This window comes from Oryzias latipes, chromosome 14 (assembly GCF_002234675.1).
Source record: "Oryzias latipes chromosome 14, ASM223467v1".
NCBI classification, from domain to species: domain Eukaryota; kingdom Metazoa; phylum Chordata; class Actinopteri; order Beloniformes; family Adrianichthyidae; genus Oryzias; species Oryzias latipes.
Window position 1 is genome coordinate 14,583,471 of NC_019872.2, and position 18,048 is coordinate 14,601,518.

The window sequence follows — 18,048 nt, forward strand, 5'->3', positions numbered from 1 at the left end:
ATTGGGAGGGGGGCAAGGAATGGTGATATTAGAATGTTTTCCCAAAAGAATCAAAGAAAAAGATGACACACAAAAAACAAAATAAATCAATAGAATTATGTATACTGCTCCCATAACATGAGTGTAACGTTTCTGCGCCTCAAGACAAACTAAACGCTTCATTTTTGTTAACGTTAAAACTTCCACTGCACCAAGTGGTTTGTCAAAATGTCTTTATTCTTGACATTATTTTTTGTCTCATACAAAATCTACTCAGATTGAAAGCTTATCTGTGTTGAACTAAAGTATTTAGCAAAAAAAAACAACATTCCTACATTATCTACGCTTCAAGACACGTTTATTTCATGAACAAGTCAGAAATGAATGGATAGGAAATACTTATCAGTACTTGGAACAGGTTTATAGAAAATAACAAAAAATGTGCATGCCGCCTCACTACAACTTATCCTCTTTAATATTTTCAATTCTTAATTTTTCTAACAAGTAGACACAACACACAAATTATCTGTGCAAAGGTGCAATATAATTGTGTAATTTCTTTGGGTACTGATCTTTTAAAGACATTTTTAGCTAGCATTAACATCCGCCTATTGAAAAAGTAGAAATTTTTAAACATATTTGATCATCTTGTTCTTAAAATATGCAAAGATCCTCAAGAGGAGTTAAAAACTATGATTTAAAAAGCTTTGTTTTTATGAGTGTGAGCTAACATTTAGTCACTGCTAATATGCCAATATATTTTACAGCTTTTTGGGGAAGCATAAAGGAGATTTGTCTCTTGCAGATGACATGAAAGATGTTCAGTAATATTGCAACTACAAAGGCTGTGATTGAATGTCTTAGCTTTGCACAAACTCTAATCTGGAGCTTTGTCAATCAAACAAAAGCTTCATTTTAGCACTTTGTTATAGAGTGAGATACAAAAGTTCAAGAATCTCAAAATGATTAAAGGGAAATGAGAGTGCACTGACAACAATTCTCCTTTCAATCTATTTATAAAAAAGGGGGAAAAAACAAGGAAAAAACAAAATAAAGCACTAATCTTACAATGTGCCAGGCAAGACAGAACAAAGCAAAAACAGGAGAAAGTCCACATTCATTTGTTGTTACAGAGCAGAACAGCAGTCTGTTAAAGAACAAGAACAGTGAGGGTCTTACTAATCAACATAAAAAAAGCATTAAAAAGTAAAAAATAGCAGTTATTAACAGGAAAAAAAAAATTGGTAACTTATTTACAAATTAATCTTTACAGAAAAACAGTTAATCTACTTTTTCCACCTTATTCTTGCTCAGGTGAGATATTCTGAATGAACCAGCCCCACAAACAAACAAACAAAAACAGAAATTCTCTGTCCTGACTACTAATGAAAAATGCAGATATTACAAAGACAGACAGATCGTACCTCCACAGACCTCACAGAGAGGATTCAGACATACTGTTGGCAAAATCTTGTAAGAAAGCAAAACATCTGTAGAATACCTCAATACAAACATGTTCATGTTCAAGTCTTAAAAAAAACATTCGGATTTGAGAGTAATTTCAGCACATTGCTCAATTTAGCGCAATTAAAGATAGAAAATCCATCCAAAGTCTTTGATGGAGTCTAAATTTCTCTTTCAGTGATAAAAAGTTTAGAACACGGATGTTTTACAGCCCTGACGATGCTCTTACATCTGAGGATACCTTTAAAATGGTTATTTTTGAGCCAAACCACCACAAATCAAATGTGATTTGAGGAAAATTAAAAAAATGTATTTTATAAACTAAAGAACTTCGTGAAGAAACTGCTTGTTTTTTGATAATCTGGGAGTATGATGAATGGAAAAAATTGCAGATTTCAGGAAAACTACTCTGTTCTCAACATTTTTCTCCATCTGTCATTGAATTTGAGTTAATGACTCAAAAAAAAAAAATCTTGCTCAGGACTAAGCTGATATTCAACATGAACTCCTTCCAAACCGAATGTGAACACACTGGCTTACTTTTGATAAGCAACTAAATTCTTAAGATCTTTGTGCAACTTCGGAACTTTTCATTGATCTTATTTTTAATGCCAATGTATGTGTTGACAGCTCTAAAACGTACAAAACTTCAACTTCTGATCGCTTTTTCAGTGATAACGAAAGAATTGGAAACAAACAAGACACTGGGAACAATTGGAAAAAGACGGATGAATTACAGATGTTAAGGCTGATGATGGATGGTTTTAAAAATAAGAAGAAAGTTGAACGAATGTGCTCTATGCCACAGGGTTCAAAGCCTAAATCGGGATGTAAATAAAAAAAACGAACTGTGACTATGAATTCTGCTCCATCCGTGGTCACTGATAGGCCTCACACTTGTGTACTCAGAATAAAGCACATTATTTGCACTTGGGTTCTTAAAACCTTTTTTTTAAGGAAGTTTGTTGTGAAATGCAGAGAGCACAGGTCTATTCTGGAAAACAGACTTGACGAATAGACCATTTTGGGAGTCGAAGAATATTGTAACCTGTTGGGGCTCACAACAGTGGGATGGATGAGATGAGAAACAACCAAAGACAGTCAAACTCTGCTAACAATTATGAATCGGTCTTGTGCATCGTTACCATGGGGACAGTTAAAAGAAATGAACCAGTCAGCACAATCTTTTTTGTTTTGTTTTGTTTGTGTCATATTAGTTTGCAGAGTCTTAACTTGGGTGCCCTTGACATTTCTTTTGTGTTTAGTCCCAAATAATTCCAATGGATGCCATTTTTAAACTTTTGGTCCAGGCTTCTTTTCCTGTTTGACTTTCAGAGTCAACTGTTCCGGAGGATTCCTTTGTAGTCCAGTCCTGCTAGCTGACATGAGTAGACGGTGGCGACTTCTGCTACTCAGTCAATGGTGTTTGATTGGGAAAGTCACTTTTGAAAAACATAGATTGGCCTCTGGAAACCTGTGATTAAAAAAGAAAGAAAGGAGTTTTTAAGAAAGAACTGTGCAGAAGACCTGTAGAGGAGCTCGGTGTAGACTGTTACCTCTTGCTGAGCACTTGGGAGCTTTAAGGGACTCAAAGCTTGTGAATCCCACCTCACTTGTTAGATATGATGCAAACTGATCAGGTTTGAGCCGAATGCTGTGAAAATTCCTGTTGATGTTGTCCTGTCAAGAGAATAAGAAAATAACAGTTTAAAATCTAGATACTTCTTATTCAGCTACAAAAGGTTTTGCATGGCGTGTATCATGGCTCAGCTTCTTACAGTCAGCTTCTTCCTCCTCACGTAGGACTCCCAGGGTTGCGGCTCCAGGATGAAGAGGCCTCCAGGACGGAGATGTTTATAAACCCTCTTGAAGAGCTGTTTGAGGCCACTGTCTCCCCAGTTTAGGTGAACCCATTTGGTGACGCTGAGACACAGGATCACGTCGTACTCTGGCCGTTGGGTTAACAGCAGATTTTCATTCTCCAAAACATAATTGGCCTAAAAGAGAGAAGAGGGGGATTCAAAGAAAAGACAGTTCAGACGAGGGCTGTAGTTGTGGCATAGTAAAGACTTTATCATGTTTTAATTGAGTTTTAATTGATCGTTCATTTCAGGAATACAAGTAACTTGACTTCAATTATAGACGGGTTAGTGTCAGCTTTTTGCTTTGTAAAATGAGTTTGCAGAATCAGGAGATATTGTGCCTGAATTTACAGTTCTGGAACATTCACATCACTTTTCTTTTTAGTTCACTATTAGCTGACCTTTAAACAATAACAGTGAAATAAAACATTAAAGGCCTTGCAAGTGCAATACATAATGTTTCTGGGACAAAACCAGATAATGACCCCTGTGGCATCTCCCTTGATGTGTTTGCATAAATACAATCCACATTTTACAGCTCAAATTAAGGGGACAATTCAGTCCAAGCAGCTGCAGATCAGTTTGTTTTCACTTTACTTGCTGAGAAATGGTTTGCTTTTATTTTTGGTCAGCTGGCAAATAGTTGAAAACTGTATGTGCTTCTTTGATCAGGGTCAGCAGATTCAATCAATCAACAGCAACATCAGTTTTTCAGCATTGAAATATATTTTTGGAAATATAACTAATTCTATATCAGGCATTTTGGTTGGCTTTTTTTTTTTGCACTCAATGGACTCTTTTGTCGCACAAACAATGATCATCCTGCTTTTTCAACCCTTGAACTGAGTTCTTTTGTGTACACTAAATGGTGGCAGGCATTTTAGTGATTTACAGGAGGAGCTTTTTGCTGTGCTCCCATTATCTCTTCCATAAAAGCTGAGGAGGAAATGATTGATTTCATTCACAAACACGCAGCTGTCTTCAACCAGCCAATTCCATTAGTTGCTCCACAAAACTGATGCAGCTCCAGATCAACATACTGATGAAACGATAAAAACACTTTAGAAAAACTACAATACATCTCCAAGCTAGTGGGCTGAGAAAGGTTCAAATCCACACAACTTGAAGAAAATGAGCGCCTGTTTTCAGATTATCACCATGATAATGACAATAACACCAGTGTCATTGACACCTGTAACCCACACGTGTGAGAACTCACATTTGGTACAGTGAAGATCCTTGATGCACATTAATACACATTAGGATACGATTTCACGTTCATGAATAACGAATAATATTAAAGCCTCATGTAGAATGTTTTATGCTAAGAGGATGTGTTAAATTGACAGGAAAAAATAAAAAGTAGTCTGGCCGTGCAAAGAATGAGGACATAGTCTGACTAAATGAGAAATTAGACTAGCACAACTTGCATTAAAAGTGTTCTGCAGGGCTCTGTATTGGGGTCGGACTATTTTCATGCAACGCATACTTTACATAAGTAACCTTATTTGAAGCACTACATCTAATCCCATTCCTGGCTTTTTAATTCTTCCAAAATCAGACAAAAATGGAGCTTACTTTTCAGCCCTCTGTGTTTAAGGAATTTTACTTTAAACTTCAATTGATGACACAAATTTAGTGTCCCAAGAATATTGTTAGAAACCTCTGTTAACACACAACTCTTCTTTTAAATACATAATATCAAAACTTGAGGAAACCCCATTCTGATCAATGACGACAAATTAGTTGCATTTGGTACCTCAGAGAGAACAATTGTGTTTGATTAGCATCAACGCTGTCCCAAAATGTTTCCAAAATCCTGTACCAAAATAGTCATTAGAATTTAATGGACACCACATTCCAGGCATGACGCACATTCTTGAACACACGTTTACCCTATGGTCTTCACGCTGGACAAACATGGAAGAGCATCTTCTTGTTCTTTTGCTACTTTTTACAAGCACATTTCTGCCACCACCTACAGATGGACGAGGCTTGGTGTCAGATTTTAAAGAGGTGCAAATCTCACGAATATTGCTCCAGGCGTTTTTTTTCCACAGCTCTATTCCAATATATGAAAAACATGCTGTCATAAAATTCTGGTGGGGCACAAACCGAATTTCTCCACCATGATCATTTTTAAACGGTTGGCACTTCCGTGAATGAAAAGGGACACCATCCACTTTGATTGGTCAAAGTTAAACGTGGTTTAACCTTCAACTCGTGTTTAATGGCCACACTATGGAGAGAAATTAGACTCAGTCGGATTTGTGCGTGCGTAATTCTTGATTTGTGCGTAAATTAGGATTTGTGCATAAATTTGGATTTGTGCGTGATTTGTTACTCACATAATACGTTTTGTGTATAAGTTAAAAAAATGTAAAATGAAAAAAATACAAAATGCAATTTACGTATGCACAAATTAAGATTACAACAGCTCGGAACTACTTACACACAAACACATCTTTAAAAAACACGCACGAATCCCTTGTTACGCACACACAAAGCCAAAGTTACGCACGGATCTACCGTGAGACTGTTTTGACGTCTCACAAATTCGTCCGTAAGTGCTGCGTTTAAATACCAGTGGAATGCTCGGTCATTAGAATTTTCCTATCAGCCTTCCCTTCTTCACGTATTTCCTTCAGTGGGTGTAGCAGGGCTTAAAAAAACTTTAAAGGAAAATAAAAATTATTACCTGAGAATATGACGTTCACTTTTAAAGGCTAATATATATATTAAAAGTATATTATTCTCCGAGACTCCGAATTGATACAAAATGCGTAACAGGAACGACCAGTAGGGGGCACTGTTTATTTTCTTCCGGAAAAATCAAAGGCAGTCAAACTGAGAGAGTCACGGGAAGAACGGCGGCCCATCTCGGTGGTCAGCGCCCCGAAGTAAGTAGCCTCTATGTTCAACACTAACATCTACTGTCTTCATGTATTGATCGAGTCATTGTCTGGATACGTTTAGAAGGGAAGGCTGATAGGAAAATTCTAATGACCGAGCATTCCACTGGTATTTAAACGCAGCACTTACGGACGGATTTGTGAGACGTCAAAACAGTCTCACGGTAGATCCGTGCGTAACTTTGGCTTCGTGTGTGCGTAACAAGGGATTCGTGCGTGTTTTTTAAAGATGTGTGTGTGTAAGTAGTTTCAAGCTGTTGTAATCTTAATTTGTGCATACGTAAATTGCATTTTGTATTTTTTTCATTTTATATTTTTTTAACTTATACACAAAACGTATTATGTGAGTAACAAATCACGCACAAATCCAAATTTGTGCACAAATCCTAATTTACGCACGCACAAAGCAAGAATATGCATACACAAATCCTAATTTATGCACAAATCAAGAATTACGCACGCAAAAATCCGACTGAGTCTAATTTCTCTCCATACCACACCTTATGTACATGAAGCCTTAAAGTGGTTGTAGAAACTTGTGCAGTTATGTGAGACTGCAAGAGTTTTGAACCCGGAAGCCTGAAACAAGCGTTTACGCGTGTTTACAAAGACCACATGTGTCAAACTCAAGGTCCGGGGGCCAAATGTGGCCCGCCATATCATTTTATGTGGCCCGCGAGAGCATAAAAGTTTTTAATTTCTTAGAATAAAAAATACAAATTGGTGTGTATTTATTCATATCTAGGGGGAATTGGACTTAAAATATCTGATTGACCAACTATACATTAGGACTTAAACACTGTTCATATAACCTAACCTGTCAGAATCAAATTTAAAAGGATTTATGCCAGAATAACAAACAAACATATGTTTTCTATGAAACTGTTATTGTCAATTTAAAAAGTTTAAATAAATAAATAAATAATGAGTTATTTAACATTAAGGAGTAGTTACATTTATTTTTCATTACATTTAGTTACATGTATAAGTTATATCTGGTGCTTTGAGGACAGCCGCCATGCTGATGTGGCCCTCAGTGAAAATGAGTTTGACACCCCTGACATAGACTCTTCATTGGAAGCTTGAACGCGCCTCGGCGAGGGTGGTGTGAACGTAACTTCAGACTGACTGCAGGAGGGACTGAGTTGTCTAGTTATAATGGTGCATGCCTTTACTGCAGTGTCTGTGTTATTTCTGCATGCTCTTTTTCTTTAAACGGTGGAGCAAAATGCTCTCTCGGATTACCACAAAACAGCAGTTCAAGTACTTGCATGAGCATCTGACTTGTAGTAAAAGGAGTTAAAAGACTGATGTGAGCAGCAGCTTAAACACTGCATCCAAGATGGCAGAGACTGTGGCACTCTGCAGCCTCACAATGATCTCAGGTGAGAACAAGAAGGCCCGACTCTCCAGTCTCTGGTCTCAGCACTTTGGTGGAAGCAGCATTTTATGCTGTTAAATATTCATTAAGTATTGACTTCTGCTGTCTTCTAAGGAAACTAAAATACTGTCCGTACAAATAGATGAGTCGTTATTTTTTACTACTAATGTTTCCATAACAACTAGATTAGATTAGCCACATATGTGCTGACTTGCTAATTGACTTAGCATGCTCCTGTTAGTTGATTAACACGAACAAAAAAAAAAAAAGCCAAGATTCCAACAGCTATGAAGACAATGGAGGACATTCATACAAACAAAGATCCTCATTATATACACTGACATGTAGACAAGAAGAATGTGCAAATTCTCTTTTGAAGTCTGGAAGCAGAATAATACATTTCTGTGATTTTTTGACATAGCTAAGACATTAGAAACACGTGAAAACTACGAAGATTAAAATGGAATTGCCCAACATCAACGTACCTTGATAAAGGAGACATTGGCAGGAAATTGCCCGGGCTGAGGGGTGGGTGTTTCGGTCAAAGGAGGTGCAGCGATGGGTCCTCTGGAGATCCGTAGAGACACGGGAAAGGAGCAGCTCACTGACTGATCAGCGCTTTGCTTTTCACAGTCTCCTTGTCCTGTCTCTCCTGTTTTGTCATCTTGCCTTGGAGTCCCTACATCATCTGTGTGACAGAAGCCATTGTCACTCTCAGCCTCCGCAGTGCCTCTTTGTCCTCTCTCTGCTTTGCAGTGCTCCTCTCTGCGCTCGGTGTCCCTGTGCTTCTCGTCTGTCCCCGTGCTGACATCCTTGTCATTTCTTTCTTCCTGTTTAGCAGCTTGTCTGGCCTCCTGGGTTTGCAGCTCAGACAGATAATGCCTAATGTTTTTACGAGCTGCATGGATCAACCCACCATCTATATCGAGCCCCAATATGCGTGCAGGCCGCAGCATTTTGGCAATGTAGAGTGTTAAGTGACCTGAATTGCACCCCAAGTCCAGCACATCTTTACCTTCAAACCACTCCGGACGCAATACACGAACACGCGGGTCTTCACTGTTGCCCGGGTTGCGATAACCATAATATTTATTGTAGTTTCCATACTGGAACTTCTTTTGGTGTCCTTTTGCCTGACTGTGAGGTTGCTGGTACGAACGTGACCCCCCTCCAGTTTTGGGACCAATTTTTGGTGTGTGAAAATAATTTTGTGCTCCGCCTGTACCACAACTTTTGTCATTTGGTGCTAATTTACCGCTGGGAGTAGAATGGGTGACAGGAGGATCAATTTTGCCTGAGTTGCGCCTTCGTCTGCGTCTTCCGGCGTGGTGGCTTGGCCCCCCCGACAGGGGGCAGGTATATTCTTCGACAGGTACAAACAGCGTCTCATCTTTGCCGCTTGCTGCGTTCTCAGCTGTGCTCTCGTGGGAATCTGCCGTGACACTAGAGAAACTCATGGACTCTTTAGAAGAATCGAGAACCGAACAAGAGCCTTGCGTACCTAAAAGTTGTGTGGAGGAGCTCATTTTGACCTCACTTTTTGTCGATTCGGAGTGGTTCGCCTGCGTTATTGGAATCCCACTACCAACTCCGCCTCCTCCACCACCCCCACCATGATGTCTGTTGCGATGCCTTCTTCTTCCTCCGCTCTTGTAGGGGGACACCAAAAAGCAGTTGTCTGCTATCCCGCTGTTCAGGTTCAGAGGATCAGTTATATCTCTCGGAATGAGGATCTCCACTGGATCTCGACTCTTTGCAGGAAGTGGAGAGGATTTTGGTGTCTCTGCGTTAAGTGCCCTGTTGACCTCCTCATCCAGGAGGCTGTTCAGATTAAGCGGGTCAAAAATGTTGCCACCCAAGAGAAAGTTGGTGGGCAGGACAGAGTCACTCTCGGAGATGGCTCTTCGTCTCCTCTTGCTCGATGTGGGATGTTTGAAGTTAGAACTGGCTGTGTAGCGCCGCTTGGTTAATTTCGTTTGCTGTTGCTGTTGTTTGGAGTGAGGGAAGCTGTTCCTGCGATTGATGCTGTTCTCGCTCCCTCTGGCTTTTTGTCCCGCGCTGTCTGTGCTCGTGTGCTTTGGTGAGGCTGCAGTGCCCGGGACAGGACAGGCAGCTGCAAAGTCATGCGTGGCTGCATTTTCCTCCATCATCACGGACACACTGCTGTAACCTCCAGTACAGTCTGAGAGCTGCAGAGATGGCGTTGACCTGGCCTCTAAACTGCCAGTTTTTATGGCGTCCTCCTCGACAGACATCTCTGTTAGTTTCCAGAACTGTTCATTGAAACTTGTTTGTCCTTTGTCTGAAAACAAGGAAGAATACAGCTGTTAAAGGACCATCTGATCTCTTATAATCCCTTGAATAAAACACCGTAAACATTAAATTAAGTTCCAAAAAAGTGCCAAAACAACCGATAGGTAGATTTTTGTTTAATTGCATTACAAAGAATGCAAAAAAAAAAGACAATGATAATTGATGTTTTTGCCAACAAAAACTTTAAATACCTAATCTGATGAAAGTTTTTGTGGCGTTTTTCTAACAATGGAGGACAAGTATAAAGACAATATAGCTAAAAATTTTGTTTCTGAGTGTTCCTTTATTCCAGTTGTTCCAAATCAGGGGCAGATGAAAAATGCCATTGGAAAAAGCTTGAAGCTGTGATGTGAAACCTACAACGACAAGCAACAAATTTATTCATCCTAGATAATGATATAGGTTGTTTTTTTTTGGACTAAAAACGACAAAATTTTAATTAAAAGACCACTGAGAACACTTTTTAAAATAGACTTTAAATAAGTAAAATCATAATTTGGGATGTCATCTGCAACATGCTTTGGTCAAAAATGCTAGTACAGACAAAACATCTTTCTTTTTTAACCACACTGTTCCTGCTTGGTTCATGGTAGCATATAGAGGGAGGTTCCACCCGTCTCTGCTGCTCTACCTTATCAGAGATACATAAGGTTTATAGCATTTGTGCCACCTGATTAGAAGGCACAAATATTCCTCATGCACTTCCTAACAAAACTACATTCAAACTTAAACTAACAGAGAAGGGACAGAAGGTCATCATATTCTCCAAAACCAAAAATACACCTTTAAGATGTGACGTTGCTATTGTTGTTGCTATTGTTTTTGTGCCTGTGTAGAAGAAACATGTTTGTTCTTCCACTATTCCTACTGTTTAGAGCCTAAAAGAAAGGTTAATGCTTTTGTTGTTGTTTTCAATTGAAGAGTTAACTTTTAAAAAAAAAAAAAAAAAAGATGACAATCCTATATTTGTATATCTACAACTTCCTGGATAAACATTTCTGCAACTTCATAATTCATTATCAGCTTTACATTAAAAAAATAGATTTGGATGTTACCAAAACTAAAGTTTGAAGTTCTCAGAAAGTGGTTTTATAAAACTGTAGGATATTGTCATGATGATGTCATTTGCAAAAAAATCCAAACAAAATATTTGGATTTTCAGTGTTTTCGGTTTTAGCCTTATTTTAAAATCATGCAAACTGCATTATCTATGATTGATAAAAAAAAAAAGAATTGATTTGAGATTCATCGACATTGTTTTAAGGAAACTTCAATCTGTTCTTTATGGTTGCATGCATTAAAAGTCATCTGGGGAGTCAGTGTGCAGATTCTGGCCTCCATAATTAAGTCAGGAAAGTAATAAGATGGACAAAACGAACAGCAAATAAAATCATAAAGGAGAATCCGGGCATATTGAATATATAAAACATATAATTTTCTTAATAGTAAATAAATTACTTTGTTTTTAGCTGAGTGTTGCATTTTATTATATTAATTTTAAAGGTCCTACGGTCCGCGGCAGATTTTTCGTTAGCATTGCCCTCCTGACAGGCTGACATCTGAAGCGTGTCCACTCGGAGGTTGCTGACCTGAGAAGTTTCTGAGTCAGAGTCTGGAACAGTAGTTTGGGTTAGCATGCTAGCCCTTAGCTCCTCCATCGTGGGCCAGAGCTCTGAAAACGTCGCCTAAACGTTTAGCTCTGGAGCAACAGTGGTGATAAATAAACGACCAAGTACCCACCTTCATGCGCTGACGGGTGAATCCAGAACAAAAATAAACAAACAAATCCCAAGTCCGGTACGGGAAAGTGATACTATGTCCCAGATGGCCGCCGAACAGTGTGGTCACCGTCAGGATCCCAGTGTCACCCCGCGGTGGTGCTCTCCCCGCCTCCGGCCGGGCCGTCTCCACCCCGCTCTGCTTCCACTCAAGCTAACGTTAGCCTAGCTAGCACCCCAGTGTCTCCGAGCCCAACGGCGCTCACGGTTTACACGCAAAGCACGGCCTGTACCCCACTAGGTCTCTCTTGTTTCCCCCACTGCCTTGTCGACTTGTTCGGTCAACTCCAGGCGGACAGTTTGGTGAATAAATGACAGCATTCGCTGACGAGAGTCGGCATGGCGGCGCATCCGGGCTTCGAGTTGTAAGCTTAACGTGACCGGGGCGGAGATCTGTGAGCTCGCGCAAGGTAGTGGGAACTCTTTGCCATTAGATTCAGACCCCTAATCCCAGAAGAGGCCGCGAGCGAGTGGAACTTTTAATGACAGTCAGCAAACACATTTTAATGAACAAACTTGGCCATTGTTTTGGTCTAAAAACGGGACTATAAAGGCACAGATGCCCAACAACACAAAGTAGGTCCACATTGAGCAATTCTGCGGCCCTGACCACCCTCCCACCACCTCATCCTTCATCCATCATTTTAACAGTAATCTCTCATCTTCAGTATATTAGTAGCACTTTTTAAAGCATAAAATAAATCTTATTGTCAAGAGAAAAAAATTATAGCAATACCATTAATTATCTTCTGTCTGTCTGTCTGTCCGTCCTTTAAGTGAAATAATGTGATAAAGTGCTTAAAAGTTTGGAAAAAGCAAAATTTCTAATAGTAATAGATTTAATTTCAGATCTGTAATTGAACGAGAGTATAAAATAATACTGACTGTCAAACACCTCAACAGTGTGTGTTTAGATTTGTTTAATCTTTTGCAGCAGCAGTCAAATGAATAACCTTTGCTTAATTCTAAGTCATGGAACAGATCCACAAGTGGCCTCCTCAGTAACCTGCTCACAACTTTACTTTGGATTTTCTTGAAAGGAAGATTCTTAGCAGAATTTCAGATTGATGTAACCTTTTACATTAATGCATGATCGCTGCTTATAAGAAATTGGCCAAACAGTTGTGAGATGCTGTCTGATACAAAGCTGTGAAAGTACAATAGTTTCCTGTAATATTTGTAACTATCTAACTTGGGAAAATAAAGTGAATTTAGGAGTTATGAACTTTCTCATCATTTTATATTACATTTGTTTTCTTTTTGTAAAGGGCTATTTCTTGATTTATAACAGCTTTCTTTTACGGCAGCAAATTTCAACACTTTCAAGCAAATTCATTACAGTTAGCAGCCTGAAATGCTTAGTTTGAAGCCAAAAGACATTTTAACACATTTTTAAAAAGTGTCTCAAATTTGACATTTAGCTGATGTAACAGCTATTTCTAAATTAAATGACCACAATTAATTTTTCATTTTACCACGCATGAAGTGATATTCATGCTAACACAAGCACAACTTTCTAAGTAGCAAATGAAAACATTAAATATTTGCTTTGAATAACTTGTTTTTTTTTCTTCCAAACCCTTTTTTTTGCATTTGCTACACAAAGCTCTCCCTGTATTTTGATTGAAAATCATCACTCTCAACTGTTTATAGATCAAGCCATGTGATTTTCTGTCTTACAGCCTTTATTACGTTGAGGGTAAAATCAAAATAGTTATTTTTTTAAAAACAAATTGGCAAAATATATGGAAGGTACAGTAACAGGTAAATGAAAGAAAAAAAATCAATGACTACAATAAACTATTCTTTCTTGCAGTAGCATGTTTTTTTGTACTCTACATGTTATGTATTTTTATTGTTGTAGGTCAAATGAAAGTGTACAACTACAGTTGTACACATAAGCTTTAGGGTTGTTTTCTTCTACATACTTCATATTTCCAACACAATTATGAAGTATTTCTGGTATTTAAGTCTATTTGGGTGTTAGTGTGAGATATGACTGCCATCATGGACACCTTGATGTTGCTTCAGTGACCTTTTACATCTGTTTTCTGAATGGCCACAAGGGGGCGATCAAATCTTTTTTTTTTACCATTTTTCTAAACAGTTTTATCCTGCGTTTAACACTGGATGTTCTTTCAGAATTTAATTTTTACGCGTTTTTTAAGGCTATATTAGTTTTCCCTTTCATCGTTGTAAGTAAACAGACTCGATTTTGATTTGTAAAATAAAATATCACTTAACTTTGGATGTATATGTTGAGTTACTGTAATTGTGACAGGCACCAGCACAATGTTTGCATGCCCTCCAGAGGGAAAACTGCTTATGTGCATGTGGTCAATCGAACATTTCAAGTTCATAAGTAAATTCTTATCCAGAGTAAAATCCTCCAGTAATATTCAATAAATGCTTGAATGCAGCTGTAACATCAGTGTTATCTCTCTGTACTGTAGGCCTGGTTCTGATGGCTATCACAAAACCCCACAAAACTCCACAAAAACAGAAATTCAAATCATTGCATCAATTCTTAAAACAATAATACAATAATAACGACTATCAGTGACTTATACATGTAATATTAATAATGCAGAAAGTTTGATATATTTTTCCCCTAACCCTTAACATTATGCTAATATAAAACTTTTTGGAAGACAATATAATAAAAATAAATAACAAAGTAACATTTGGAAAAAGGGAAAAAAATGTTTCAACGGGTGTTTTATTATCTCTGGTAGTCTGAGTGTGGAGCATGCTCCTAATTGCTTTTCAAATCAGTGCAACAGACTCTCCGGTTTAATGAGTCACCCCTCCTTTGTAGTCTCTATGGAAGAAAACTAAAACGAGAGGGTACCTGTCCCCCTCCTTTTCTGTCACCCTCTTTTCTCATGGTAATGTGGGTGCGGTCTTCAATCCCGGACACCATCTGCCCTTCCTCAGGGTCTGCGCCTCAAGCGCTCTGGACATATTCAATTGTTTGTGTGTGTCCAAGCAGAAAGTGGTGAACACATATGGTTCTTGAGGCCCTCTGTGAAGAGCACGAGCCGGCTGGTCATTATCCTGCGTGTGACAGAGGGAGGGGCCGGCTCGCGTGTCCCGTGTGCGGTCACATCAGAACAACCCCCATGTCTACTCTGTGAGTTCACACTCTGTGCCACTGTGAGTGACCGTTGGCTGCTGGTCAGCAAAGTGGTGATTGTGTCATCTTTCACGTGGGATCAAAAGCGGGAGTGATTGCCTTTTAAATGACCTGCCTGATTTGAACTTACGAATGATTCCTATGAGTTTAGGTAGACAAATGTGAACAGTGTGGGATGCTTTTCTAATATTGATATTATAAACATACATTTGAATAAACACCTAAAAAAATGCTGCAAAGGAGAATGAAGGCGACAAAAACATTGAAACTGTCAAACTAAGTATTCTGCAAGTGCAGTTAGATATTAAAGTAACTACTTCATTCCTAACAAAGAAAACACATTTAGTAATCTTCTTGAAGTCTTTAGCTGTTAAAATAGGAGTAAACTGTTAATGGTAACACAATTGTGGAAAAAAAATGAAAGGAAGTATGTCAGATTTGTGATATCACCCCTGCAACCACTGCAAAACTAGTTTTCTACCTCATTTGAACTGACGAGGTGGTCCACCAGTTAACGTGCACCACACTGACACACAGATTATGACTTTCCATCAGAGCTGCCCCCCTCGTTTAAAAAGCTGCATTCTCTTGGCTGCACCGAGATTAGTTATTGAACTGTCCAAGCAAAGGGGGAACAAGGCCGCTTCAGAGCCACGCCACACAATGAGCCAGCTGTCAGGGGGAGGGGCTCGATCAGGCCTGTGTTGTCATGGACAGCATTTTGCGTTGCCCTTTGGGAGCTGATCGGTGCCCCCACGCCCAGGTCTGGTTAATTGTTAGATGGATCGGACGCGAAGAGTGCGTGACGGCTTATACACTAGAGGTAGCCCAAAAAATAGGAAAAGAACACCAATCTTAAGAGAAAAACATCTCCAAAAGGTAGCAAATCTAGCAATTTATACTTAAGAAGAAATCTGATAAGATATCAAAATCTAAAAGCAAGATGTTTTACACAAGCTTTCAAAAGAGGAAAATCCTGTCCGATAGAATTACTTAAAACTGAATGTTATACAGCCCAATAATACGTTTTTTTAACCAGTTTTAAGAAAATGATTTGTATTATTTTGCGTTTTATGCACCTAAATGTAGTTCATTCTGATTATAGTGATAGTATTATAGTGCAATGAGTAGAAACTAGTCATTTTAGAAGAAAATGTGAAAAAACTGGTACAAGTTGGCCTAAATTAATAAAACCTCATAAAACATTATAAAATTTAAAACATTCTCAAAACAGTACCAAAAATGACAGTGCAATTATTTTCAAGTCTTAAATCAAGTTTTTCTATTGTCAAGAGTAAGGAGCAAAAGGATTTGGACCCATATAAAAGTGTTGTAACAATAATGCTCAAAGTTATACATTAACTTGCTTCTTTTTTTTCAGGAATAACAAATAACTTTCTTGGAATTTCATTTTCACAAAAATGTATGAATCCCTTTTAGATTTTTGTCTACCTTCTGGTAACCAGTGTTTTTAGTTTACACTTTTCCAAAACTCCATAGCACTAATATGGTTTATCTTATAAGATCAAGGAGCCACACAAAACAGCTCTGTATATCCGAGGTCACTGATTCTCCCCTTTGCACATATCTTACAGAGGTGTGTTTCTGTGTCTTCCTGCCAGTGTGTGATCCCGTGTCCTTGCTGAGGGTCATGAATTACTTATGTGTCAAATCAGGCTGCTATGCTCATGAGAGAGCTGTCCTTTCAAACATTACTCTTGAGCCTGGGCTGTTCCTCTCTGACAAAACTGTAAAGCAGCGAGCTCCTCCTTATTTGAGATCACAAAAATCTTTCAAGTGTTCTGTTTTTTGTGAGGAAATAGTGTTGACATAATGCAATGCAGTTAGAAATAAAACTTCCAAATCAAATGAATGAAAATACAACAATAAATAGATTTGAATTTGATAGTTTTTCCTGATTCTTTTAGTTCTTGTTGTGTATTTTGTAAATTCTAAGTGCAGCTTTGCTTCAGATTTTGGACTCATGCTGACCAGGAACAATTGACATCCATTTTGCTGCACTCAGTTGTCTCTTGGGAGAGTTTTATAATTGTGTTAGGTCATTCAGATGACAGCTCTCTTGTTAAGGTGATGGTATATGTTGACCAACCAGCTGTAAGCAGTCATTCAAGTCTTCAATATCTCTTCTTCAAAGGGCTCTTCTTTGCATATTTAGACTTCTGAAGGTGGTCAACAAATAGCTTATTTGTTGTGGGCTTCATAAATTCTTGCTTTACTAATTACAGATTTATAGCAATTTTCTATATGAGTGGTGATTCCATCATTTTCTTCAGGATTTATAAACTCCATTAGAACAGAAGCTGGAAATTGATTTAGATTGTACAGGCTATATAATAAAGAATCCCAAAATATACTCAAACAGCTCAGGGCAGGATAATGCGGCAGTAAATTAAAAAATAAATAAAGCCATTAGGTAAACATCTCTGTTTTATTGACTAATTCTCATTTAAACAGAAAACTGGATTGCAAAAGTTTAAAATAGTTTTTAGATTAAATTTAAATCCATCTTTGTATCAATCTGGTAAACAGGATTTTTACTGATCAACATCATTAAGATTAAAACAAATAATGTCATACATTTAGAAAAAAATTTCTACTAGTAGTAAATAATCAAAATACATAATAAGCAAAAAACAGGGGTTCTTTGTTTTTGTGTATTCTCCCCTATGCCAGAATAAAACTTCTAAATAAGTAACACTTTATCTGTCCATTTAGCTCTGAACAATATCTACTCAGTGGAAGACAGTAACATTTTTAGTGTTTTCCTTATTTTTTCTATTTTTAGATCATCATATATGTCATTTTACTAATTTATTAGATCGCAACATTTAATGAATTGACTTTAACACAATATTTCTGCTCATTTTAAAAGCTGCAGTGCAAAAAAGTTCTCTGTTAAACACTTTTTGATTTTGTTTGTTTTCCAGTTTCCTTTTCCCTTTTGGGAGGAGCTCTCCTTTAGTCTGCAATAATGAAAATTCAACTCAATTTTTCATTTGCGGTCCAATAATCTTTGCCTTCAAAACCCTCAAAATGTAATATAGTTTTAAAGCCAAGCTTTCTCTTAGCAACACTTCATATTGTCAGCATTAGAAGATAGAATACTATTATTTAAATACCTGAAGAAATATTTAATAGATATCCTGAGTTTTTTTTCAGTTGAATGTAACTAACTTCTATTTTCCCCTCATATAACAGGATT

At 37.9% G+C, this 18,048-nt stretch overlaps 1 protein-coding gene across 1 annotated transcript; it reads right to left on the reverse strand.

Annotated features, from left to right (window-relative positions):
* Positions 1 to 976: 976 nt before the first annotated feature.
* Positions 977 to 12,126, reverse strand: mepce (methylphosphate capping enzyme). Its single transcript, XM_023962449.1, has 5 exons — positions 11,652 to 12,126; positions 8,084 to 9,900; positions 3,222 to 3,440; positions 3,000 to 3,123; positions 977 to 2,917 (listed from the first exon to the last, which is right to left on the reverse strand). Exons 2-5 carry the CDS (start codon positions 9,851 to 9,853, stop codon positions 2,883 to 2,885), a joined length of 2,148 nt encoding a protein of 715 aa, XP_023818217.1. The 5' UTR covers positions 9,854 to 9,900; positions 11,652 to 12,126; the 3' UTR covers positions 977 to 2,882.
* Between the last annotated feature and the right edge of the window lie 5,922 nt (positions 12,127 to 18,048).

Bases quoted from the DNA above. Each gene is read 5' to 3' on its own strand.
- mepce (XM_023962449.1), bottom strand. From the start codon at position 9,853: ATGTCTGTCGAGGAGGACGCCATAAAAACTGGCAGTTTAGAGGCCAGG. The intron at 3,441-8,083 runs GTACGTTGATGT...TCTCTCTTTTAG, and splicing joins CCAATGTCTCCTTTATCAAG to GCCAATTATGTTTTGGAGAA. The intron at 3,124-3,221 runs GTAAGAAGCTGA...TTCTCTTGACAG, and splicing joins TGAGGAGGAAGAAGCTGACT to GACAACATCAACAGGAATTT.